Below are 10,972 nucleotides of genomic sequence, written 5' to 3'. Positions count from 1 at the left end.
AAATCGATATTTATCTTGATTGACTTATTACTGACTTAGTAAATATCCAACATATCTTTTCTGATAAGTTAAAAATATATCTCCTTACATGCATTAACGAGGGAAGATGTATAAATGTAGTTTGGTCATAAAAAAATTTATTTAACCTGCAACAAATTAATAATAAGTCAATAAAAAATAAATAAAAAATTTCATCCAATTTTTTATTAATATTAATAAATTTTAATTAAAAAATATTTATTTATTTAACAAAAACAAACCGTGGAAGATAATAAATATAAAGTTTCAAACAACGATTAATTAATTTTGACTAGAAGATTCTAATCCGGACAACATTCGCAACACAACCAATGTAACTATGTCAGTTGTCTCAATTCCCAACAAACATGGGCGATAATCCTTTTTCTTTCTTTTTTTTTTTTTTTTTTTTTTTTTTGGGTAATTTCGTTTGCGCAATTTCTTAATAAATCGAAGTTGAACAGAAAAAAGATGCATGCTCGACCAACTTGTCCACTCCTCCTCCACTTTCTTGGGGTTACCACTAAAGTTTCCGCTTTCAATCCAATCCCAAGAACCCTAAAAAGATGACAACTTTGAATTGGGTTTTCAATCTTTCCCTCATCATCTGCGTTGCCAAGCTCCATTTCATCAGTTGCAGGGCAAGTTTTTCTCCAGACCCACCCAATCAGCAGCTGTTGGACAGAGTTTTGAAGCTTCCAGGCCAGAATTTCAATGTGAGCTTTGCGCACTACGCGGGCTATGTGACTGTCAACAAAGAATCTGGGAGAGCGTTGTTTTATTGGTTCTTTGAGGCTGATGAGGACCCTTCTTCCAAGCCTCTTGTTCTTTGGCTCAATGGAGGTTAAAATATGTTTTATCTGTAGTTTTTTCCTTTGTGTGTGTATTTGAGTGTGTGTGATTGTTTTTGACTTAGTTTGTGCAGAGGTTGGCGATATGGAGGCTTTTAGTTCTTGTGGAATGAATATAAAAGAGACGATCATCTTATGTTGTTTCTCTCTTTTCATGTCTTTCTTGATTGTGGTAAACTTATTTTTCTGTATATATATGCGTGTGTGTGTGTGTGTGTGTGTGTTTTGAAACAGTGTTAGGTTTGATTTGTCTTGTTGGCTGTTGGATCTATTGATAAGATATAGTGTTGCAATAAATGTCATCTTTATTTTCATTAATTTTGGTTCTGGCAACTTTAACTTATGCAAGCTTCTGAAAGTTGTTTCTGATGTTCAGGGCCAGGATGCTCATCTATTGCCTATGGACTTGCTGAGGAAATTGGGCCTTTCCATGTTGAAAAAGATGGAAAGACCCTTTATTTGAATCCATACTCTTGGAATAAAGGTATAATCTTGAAATAATGGAAGTTGAATATGGGCTTAAAATTGAAGTCTGAAGTTTGAGTATGAAAACTAGGCTCCTTTCAGAAACCAGATTTTGATTTGTTAGAGCTGATAAATATTAAAAATGAGTTTCCTCTCGAACAGTTTAAACTTTTAGACGTGTTGATTATTTAACATGGCATTGGAGCCATGCCAAACATGCGGTCATTCGTTTGAATTTCAGGGTCACCCATTTATGAAAAACAGAGTTGTGTGTGCTCCTGGAGTTACTGACTTAGTTACTAAGTTAATTACTCGACATTTCTTGAAGCTTTACAAGTTAAAATTTCTCAAATTATCAAGAATCTCGGGATATCTAACATACATTTTTCATGAGGGTATAGCTAAGTTTTTCCATTTTGCAGTTGCAAATATATTGTTTCTGGACTCTCCAGTTGGCGTTGGGTTTTCGTATTCAAACACTTCTTCCGACTCACTGAACAATGGTGACAAACGGACAGGTACCATTTTTCTATCTGATAACCCTTTGTCATCTTCCATCTTGCTTGTTTTGACATTTTGTCCATTCATGTTTCATCTTGATTCAATTTCCATGATTGCAGCTACCGATAACCTAGAATTTTTGCTGCAATGGTTTGAACGTTTTCCACAGTACAGAGGAAGTGACTTCTACATTACGGGTGAAAGCTACGCCGGTTAGTGCATGATTGTACGCTTTCTGAAACGACCTTTATGCAATTGCTTTCAGCTCACATAGTGAACTTATCCAAACCATTTGTCAGAAACCTTAAGAACTGGACCTCTATGAATTAATTACTGGTGATATATTTTCTCAAATTTTCTCTTGACCGTTGTACAGGACACTATGTTCCTCAATTAAGCCAAGCCATTGTGAGGCACAACTCAAAAAATGACCAAAAGATAATCAATCTCAAGGGTTTCATGGTATGTGCTTTCCTGCCACATTTTTAGAGTACGAGAATTACATGCTTGTGCCAACAAACTTAACAAGTTGAGATCCTTCTGTAAGTAGGTTGGAAACGCTCTAACTGATGATTTTCACGATCACTTGGGAGTCTTCCAGTTCCTGTGGTCTGTCGGTATGATTTCGGATCAGACCTTCAAGCAGTTGAACGTCTTATGTGACTTCCAGTCCTTCATACACGCCTCGGAACGCTGTGAGAAAGCTCTTGGCAATGCTGATGAAGAAATTGGAGACATTGATATGTACAGCATCTTTACTCCTCCCTGCACAGCTAATTTCAGTAGATTAAGCCATCCGTGGAAAAGAAACAGGGTATGTGTTCACATCTTCGGCATTTTTGTTTGTACTTCTTAAGAGATTAAGACTGTAAAATGCATAGTCTTCGACCATAATGAATTTTGTTAGTTTTTCTCAAGAAATCTTTATTGGGTGCAATTATCTAACTCAATATATTCTTATTTGAGTTACTAACAGAATGTATTTCCATATGCTAGAAAGTTGGTCTTCTCCGAAGAGCATATGATCCCTGCACGGAGCGGCACTCCACTGTCTACTTCAATCTTCCAGAGGTTCAAAATGCTATTCATGTTCATAGCAAAAACTCGCCATTGAAATGGGAAACTTGCAGGTATGAGTGCATGTGATGGAGTGGAGATTTAGAAATCTCATTCTTGTTTTCTCTATTTGTCTTTTAATAGTCTTTTGTGGTTATGGGTCTAAGTTTCATTAACCTATATACGAGAATGAGAACAGAATCCAAACTAGATAAAGACAACATTATATATATACTAACACAGTAACACTATTAGGACATTTTAAGAAGGTAAAATAATTAACTGGATCTCAGAGTTCATCTATAGGACTGATGTCCGGCGATGTTTTACTATTTTTTCCAATGACAATATAGTTCAAATGATTTTTAGAAAAAGATGTTGTGTATTTTGGGATGTAAAAGTAATAGTTGTCACTTTAAAAGATCATTGCAATGAAGTAGTCGTAAGTATTGTTTCTGGCAAAATTATTACCTGGAAAAGCACTTGATTAGAATCTTAGCATGGAGTTCTCAAATTTTGATTATTCTTAGGTGAAAATGTTTTGTTATAGGACTGCTTATACAACTTTCTTGTCCTTTGTGGATATGCATTACGCAAAAGCATCGGTTTACTAGATTTTGTTTTCACTAATTATAGACAAATCGACATTCTTATTGCAGTGACGCGGTGAATGAAAATTGGAAGGATTCTCCTAGGTCGGTTCTCAATGTCTACCGCGAGCTTTTACATTCGGGCATCCGAATATGGATCTTCAGGTATTTCATTATACCATGTCCTAACTCTTATCTTACTATGCCCTGTATGCCTGGAAGCTTTTCTGGGAGAAACGCTCATGTTGAAGCTTGTGAGAAGCGTTCCATGTCTTTCTCCTGAGGTTCCATACCGTATGCAGACACATAACATCATTTTTTGACAGACATCTGCCTATCCACTATCAGCCAGTTGATTTCTCTATTTTCTGGAAAGAAAATAAGTTCACTTATGTTATGTTTTCCTGTTTACTCAATGCACATTGTAATCACATTATCGACTTCGTGGCTGCTTTCTACAGCCTGTGGAAATAACGTTTTAGCTTTTAGCTTTATAGAATTGGGTATCACGTGTTTGCTCTACTCCGCTCTTGCTTCCACTTGGATTTAGAAAAATTACATGTGACCCATCTGCGTGCAGTGTTCGTCTAATCCTAATTGAACTACCTAGATGATTGGTGAAAGTTTCACTATGAAGAGAAATTATTGAACATGCTCAGAGTATATGAGTTTGTACTGTTAATAAGCATGAACTGTGACTGCATGCTGAGGCCTGATTTAATACTCTGATGATCGCATATATGAAATAATCATTACCGCTTTAACCCTTTCTTTAATTTTTTGACAGTGGTGATACAGACGCTGTAATTCCAGTTACATCGACCCGTTACAGTATAGATGCTCTAAAGCTTCCAACAGTTAGTCCCTGGCGTGCTTGGTATGATGATGATGGCCAGGTCTGCTTACTCTTCTCTCACCAGTCTGATGCTGATTACTCATTACATATCTGTAAAACTCTAGAGACCATTACACTGACATCCCCCTCCTGTTTCGACAAATTTAAAAAAACTCATCAGTCTTAGGAATTACATTGCCTTCAATGTAAAACATAATTGTAGGAGATGCTTGTAAATTTCCAACATCGAGGATCTTCTTTTTTACCATATGTACAAACCTCAAAAAGGGTCCATGTAATTATCCCGAAAAACTATTATGGGCCGTCGTTCCTTATGCATAGAAGAAAACATTCTTGTAATTGCATGCAGGTTTGTAATGCAAATTCAGTTAACATTTGTTGTGCATGGAAAAAAAATACAGGTAGGAGGATGGACACAAGAATATGAGGGGTTGACTTTTGTGACGGTGAGAGGAGCAGGCCATGAAGTTCCCTTGCACAAACCGAAGCAAGCGTTAACTCTAATCAAGTCGTATCTATCAGGAAACTCGATGCCAAAACTTGAACTAGTGAGTGATTTATAGTTTTTCTCCACTTGTTCAGTTTGATGCTTTTTTCCTGAGCTGGAAGACGGCTAGCTCATGGTTGTGGGAGGGTTGATGCAGAAGATTTCGATGTTTTTTAAGTGATTAGACATTGATTCTGGATCACAATTATATGTTTTAAGAACAATAGTTGTAATACCACTATGGTTTGAAGAATTACAGTTATAATTAGTGGTATTTCTATTAATCATGTTGTTTATTCTGTCTAATAAAAACATCAACTCCAAGGATGCATTCGTCTCTGTGTAAGTATTCAAACAGACTGCATAAGTAACTGAAATATATTAGGAAAAGCTTAGTCTTAAACATGTATTTTTCACATTATTAGTCTCATTTGACATTCAGCATCAACTAAAAACAAGACAATCTATTGGATTAATGCTCGATGGAAACCGACAACTGATACAACGTAGGCTGAATCTCAAGCAGTAGAACTTAAACAAGGAACGAACTAAAACAGCACAACCCTGTTTTAATATCAGAGATACCTCAAATCTGGACATTGTTCATACAAAGTATTGGACATACATCTGAAAGTGTGAAGAATCTGTTCTCTTGTGTGAAGAAAGGTCAAAACTACCAAGCTATTCATCCGTATAAAGAATACTGTGGAGTTGAAATCAATCCTCAGCACCAAAAAAGGAAATAGAAAATCGACAATTCCATCAATGACAATTAAAGGATGCACACATTTTTTTCTTACAGAATCAGGTGTCAATGATGAAGAATATGTACAGCATGTAGGGGAGACAGCATCGGTTCTGTCCTAAACATTTCCTGCTGGATCAAAGCCAGAAGTAAAGCATAGCCTGTAATCAACGTTAATGCATCAGAAATAGTTCAGATGACACATTTACGAAGAGTTTTAAGGAAGAAGAATATCATGAGTTAACCTCTTGGAGAGGACGTAAGGATGGCTCGTCTCTTGTTGAGGATTTCTTTACTTTCCGACTCCTAATCTCATCGTGCAACGAATTCAGCAGCTCTTTGATGTCTCTCAACAATTTCAATTCTTCCTCTCTGTTCGTATATTCTCCCAGCCCCTCAGCTTCAAGAATCTCAGATGTCCGGGTAAGTTGATTAGGTAGGGGTAGAGTTTCAGAAACACTAGCTCTTGGCTCGACAACAGCCAACTGGCAGTCAATATCAGCAGCACCACTCGGTTTGCAAAAGTATTTGGATTGCAACACTTTCTTCAGCTGGTTGGGCTCGTCTCTTGCATAAACTTTAGCAGCTTCTGGATGAACAACGTCTTCTTTTCCACATTTTTCCAGTGATTCACAAGATTTGATGGTTTGATCAACTTGAGGGACTTCAAAGACATCATGTACGTTTGGAGAAAAAGAATAATCACCGGCTACATTATTTTTAGAGCATTCAGTCCGGTCAGTTTCATCCAAAACAGCTACTTTATTTCGCTCGCATGGATTGCAAATGCTTATTTCTGGTGAGAACGTCCGTTTTCCATTCTGTTGATTACCCGAGTTAGAGAGATAACATAAACCTGCACTTATCTGAGAAGAAACAGATGAAGGGGACTGAGTCCCACTCCTGGAATTTTCATAGTTAGCTCCAACTATCTCTTTCACCCGTACGTCTAATTTCCTGATTTGCTCCCAGTAAGAACTGATGCCTCCAGGAGTCGAGTTATCAGCCTTGTTGCCTTGATCAGACATCTGGTCATACATTTCTTGCCCTGTCTGTTCCTCCACAACCTTAGAAATCAAATCCAATTCCGGGCTAGTAGACCTTTCATTCATGACCTTCTTATACTTGAGAGAGAGAGGTAAAGAACTCCTCCTTCCTTTGCTCTGAAGACTACTCTCCCCACCTAAACTTTCATTTCTTTGCAAAAGGTTTTCAGGAAACTTAACCTCGCCAACGCCAAGATCATTGTACCCAATGCTTAACAACTTATACCTATACGCCTGGACTTGGTAATCTAAAGAAGCCAGCTCCATTTCTTTCTGATAGATAATATCTTCAAATATCTCTAAAGATTCCTCTGCATGACAAATCTTCTCCTCGGAGAGTCTCTTATACTGCTCAGCTTCCATTTTCACTGCAGCCTTTTCTCCTTGTAGGCGCAATATAACCGATAAAGCTTCGCTAGCTGCAGAGGCGGAAGCTTCTCTTTCCGCATCCAACTCCTTGTAAAGCTTCTGAAGAAGCTCTTGCTGAGCACAGAGTGTGTCCTTTAGAGCAGAAACATCAACCTCGGACGTGACTGTGCTATAGTCCGCCATCACATGTTGGATTCGGATGCCTTATCGACAAGACTTTTATCTGGGATTTTAAAGGGAAACATGAACTACTATCAAAAGGGCTATATGGGATCAATTTCAAGAATCAAATTTGCAATATACTGAAAACAGATATACTTTTTCATCTTTCTTCCATGAAATAACTCTTACACTATTAAACGGTCCAGACACACATATATCATCATGGACAAATGTTTACCTTTTCATTAGCAACAAACAAAGAGAAACAAAGGAATAACAGGATCAGTCCCTTTACCCCAAATTTCATTTCTTTTCTCTTTGATAAAACTCAAACATTTTCGCATATGAGGAACTGTGTACAAATGGCCAAACCAACACTCCTTATACACAAGAAAACCGAGAAATAATTACCATATAAAACACACATACAAGAACAACTACTTCTTACCTACTTCTCAGCAAGAAAAGGTCTGAATCAGTCCAAACAGCCATCCCTCTGAGCCCAGAGTCAAGAGCTTCTCCTCCATGAACAAGAATCAAGCAAGCCCAACTCCTCCTTTTCAAGAAACACAAATTTTCTTCTTCATAAACCAGAAACCAAAAAAAAGGGCGGGTGAATTTCAGTCGCAAATACCAAGATTCACAAAGCCAAAATTTCAAGAAAATAAAGAGAGTAAGAAATTGAAAAAGGAGGTGTGTGAATGGGGAAAAAAGAGGATGAAAAAAGAAACCAGATTCTCAATCTTTTTTTGAGGTTTAGGCGTCGAGGAAAAGGCTCAAAAAAGAAGAACCCCACAATTGAAAAACTTGAAGTGGGAAAAGCACTCAAGGATCCTTGCAACGGTTTGTTGTTTTGTCTTTTACAGAAAGCAAGGGGAGTAGGACTCATGTTTTCAGTTGATTTCAAGACAAATATTTTTAGTTTTTTGTAGGTCTGGAATTTAGCGTCAGTGTCACAAAGATATCCACAAGATTTTTGCAGGAGGCAAGGAATAGGCCTCAATTTTTCTTTTATATTTTTGGTCATAAAAAAATACAACAAATTCTCTTAAAATTTATCATAATTATGTATATTTTATTATTATTTAAAAAATTATAAAAACTCTATAAAATTAATGACCTCTACTGTAAGAGTATTTGTTAGACGATCGTTAACTCCAAAGGAATATTTACAACTTTTTAAATAATAAGAAGATATTATAATTAGTGAAAACTTCAAGAGAGCTCATTATAATTTATCCAAAAAAAAGAAAAAAAAAAGGGTTAATTGCACCGCATGCCCATTGAAAATATTAGTAAGTAAAAGATTCTCCTTAACAAAAAAAAAGGGCAATATCGACTTCCTGTACTTTTTTTTTTAAAAAAAAAAAAAGTTTTCATTTCACCCAAAAAAAAAAAAGTTTTCTTTTCGATTTTTTTTATTTGTCTCCGGCATCAGAGGTGGCTTTTGTCTTTTTTTTTTTAGGGAATTTTTTAGTTTGTTTGTATTTTTGTATGGAAGTATGTTGCATTTAACTCAAAAAAATTAAGTGGCTTCGATTGTTGTTAGAACGGACTAAAATAGAAAGATCATAAGTGATTTACAGTATTTACAAATTACTTACCTTCAATATTCCCCAAATATGTATACGGAAGCATATACACAACTTTTTGATAAAAAATGACCCATTTTTTATCAGTTGAAATAACACGTGCTGATGTAGACGTCAAGATCTAAGTACAAAAATGATTAACTTAAATTGGGATTTCTTTTCTTGAGTTTTAAATTTTTTTTGAGTAAATTAACTAAAATTGCACCATGAATTTTGATCATTAACAATTAATATACAAATTGTCGATATTAATTATTTATGGCTAACGCACAACTACTCTTACAGTAGACTAACAATTACTGTTAAAATGACTAATACCGTAAATTGGCAGAATTCGTATATATAATCTTATGACTATAGTTTTAACTTCGCCAATTAAACTAAACTTGATTGACTTTCCTGATTTTAATGTAATAACCACAATTGGTAAGGCCAAAATCAACATCAAGGCATTAAACTACTACTTGAGTAATTAGATAGCAAACTTCCTCTTTTGGAGAAAAGATTTTTGCTAACATATCTTAACTACTACTACTAGTACATGTGATTTTGCTCCTATTTTCTTTCATCTTTCTAGGATTATGAGTTAGATTCTAGATCAATAATTGTTTTATGGATTTTGAGAAAATTAAGTTTGAATATGAAGAAGAAAAAGGAGTTGTTCTATTAATGTTTAGTTGTAAGAAAGTGAAGTCTTTTAATGCAATAAAGCTAGTAATTAGATTCACATTAATTAATTGCATTTATTTATATTGATGAAAAATGTATGATTGTGCACCACATATGATATTGTTTCATAGCTCTTTGTCATACATCATAAAAATATATACTTTGATAATATTATTTTCATATTTCTTTCTAGAATTTGATTAATACATAATATTATTTTATGATGTAACGAAACTATTTTGTTAGGCCGAATCATTAGTGCTAATTTATCATACTCTGTTAGTATTTCTGCATTATATAGACTATGGCGTATCCCATGACTTGTTATGGGAGAAACCAATATTTGACTGTTGTATTATACGTATGTACCTTTTATTAATGAAACTTACATTTACCCAAAAAAAATTATTTTGTTAGGGTTTTTTACAAAATTATTTACTTAGTTTAGATATCATAACATGTAAAGATGAGAAAAGTTGTTCCCTTTCTTAGGTTTAATTATTTTTTTATTATAAAAAAATAATAAAAATAATGCATATAATAGTAATATAATGAGTCGTGGACACCGTCTGCGACTTCACAAATTTTTAATTTTTTAATATTATATGTATTGTTTTAAATATATCATTATTATTATTATTCATAATAAAAAAATAATTAAACCTCCCTTCTTAGGGGGAATCATCACTTTGCTTCCCATTTCCCCATTAAGGATATGGTAATTTTTTTACATATTTCTCATACTAATGGTTAAAGCTCAAATTTCATAAATAAATTTAAAGTTATGAAGTCTAGTCACATCTAGCTCGTGGCGATACTTTAATTTATTTGAATTTATTATAATTAATTTTATTATTCTTAGTTATATTAATATATTGATTAATTCGATGTAAGCTGAGATATTGATGTAAGAGATAAATGCAAAATTGATACCATATTATAGGGCAATTTGCGATTTAGGTACAATATTTTCTGAAAGGGATAATTACATTTACACCCCCCGACCTATCGCTCTTTTAACAAATCACTTCTACTTTTCAAAATACATTTCATTGGAGATGGTTACTGGGAGGGAAGCATAGCTGAAAAGGCAAGAGAGTACTCAAAAGCTCTGTTTGGCCATGAATTGAAGAATATTTGTGTAGTAAATAAATATATCTAATGGTTCCACAAGTATTTCTTTCAGAGTGGAGTAGCAACCAAAATAATTGCCCCTATGTTCTTGACAAAGATGCACAATCCATGGAAGAAATGTTGATTCAATCATATAGAGTACCCGAAGGACAATTGGATCTAGTAGCAAGAGAATGTTTTTCCTCAAAAACAAACTGAAAGATTGGTGTTATCAAGTATCCGCTCAAAAGAACATGAAGAAATTGAGGAAAAAATTAAATGAACCCTCTCTATTGTAATAATAATGATTTTCCAACCATTATAAGAGAATCAAGCGAGCAAAGGAAGAAAAAGAGCAGTGGCTCCTATTCTAAGAGTTTTAAAAAACATTTTTTTTCAAAGGAGACCATGATGGTCCAAATCAAGGCTAGATCATAGAAATTTAGGTAGAA

The 10,972-nt window shown here is 34.7% G+C and overlaps 2 protein-coding genes across 5 annotated transcripts; one reads left to right on the top strand and one right to left on the bottom strand.

The window, feature by feature from the left end:
• The first annotated feature begins 455 nt into the window (after window positions 1-455).
• On the top strand, window positions 456-5,108 carry SCPL29 (serine carboxypeptidase-like 29). 2 transcript variants are annotated; one of them, XM_011081066.3, is made up of 10 exons: window positions 461-861; window positions 1,246-1,353; window positions 1,757-1,852; window positions 1,955-2,047; window positions 2,212-2,297; window positions 2,386-2,649; window positions 2,832-2,965; window positions 3,551-3,646; window positions 4,269-4,377; window positions 4,739-5,108. In XM_011081066.3, the coding sequence occupies exons 1-10, from the start codon at window positions 585-587 to the stop codon at window positions 4,898-4,900; spliced, it is 1,425 nt and encodes a 474-aa protein (XP_011079368.1). In that variant the 5' UTR covers window positions 461-584; the 3' UTR covers window positions 4,901-5,108. The 2 variants fall into 2 exon arrangements, with proteins under 2 accessions (XP_088736665.1, XP_011079368.1); XM_088880539.1 differs by having other exon boundaries at window positions 456-861; window positions 1,757-2,047.
• Window positions 4,221-8,036, bottom strand: LOC105162896 (zein-binding protein (Protein of unknown function, DUF593)). Of its 3 annotated transcripts, XR_847875.3 has the most exons (4): window positions 7,595-8,035; window positions 5,815-7,207; window positions 5,625-5,730; window positions 4,221-4,466 (listed from the first exon to the last, which is right to left on the bottom strand). XR_847875.3 is itself a non-coding variant. In XM_011081065.3 (3 exons), exons 2-3 carry the CDS (start codon window positions 7,165-7,167, stop codon window positions 5,707-5,709), a joined length of 1,377 nt encoding a protein of 458 aa, XP_011079367.1. In that variant the 5' UTR covers window positions 7,168-7,207; window positions 7,599-8,036; the 3' UTR covers window positions 5,371-5,706. The 3 variants fall into 3 exon arrangements, 2 of the variants coding, with proteins under 2 accessions (XP_011079367.1, XP_088736666.1); XM_011081065.3 differs by lacking the exon at window positions 4,221-4,466 and having other exon boundaries at window positions 5,371-5,730; window positions 7,599-8,036; XM_088880540.1 differs by lacking the exon at window positions 4,221-4,466 and having other exon boundaries at window positions 5,371-5,730.
• Between the last annotated feature and the right edge of the window lie 2,936 nt (window positions 8,037-10,972).

This window comes from Sesamum indicum, linkage group LG5 (genome assembly GCF_026168435.1).
Source record: "Sesamum indicum cultivar Baizhima isolate 11 linkage group LG5, ASM2616843v1, whole genome shotgun sequence".
Classification (NCBI taxonomy): Eukaryota; Viridiplantae; Streptophyta; class Magnoliopsida; order Lamiales; family Pedaliaceae; genus Sesamum; species Sesamum indicum.
The sequence above is the reverse complement of the archived record's forward strand: the minus strand, read 5'-3'. Positions and strand labels throughout refer to the sequence as shown.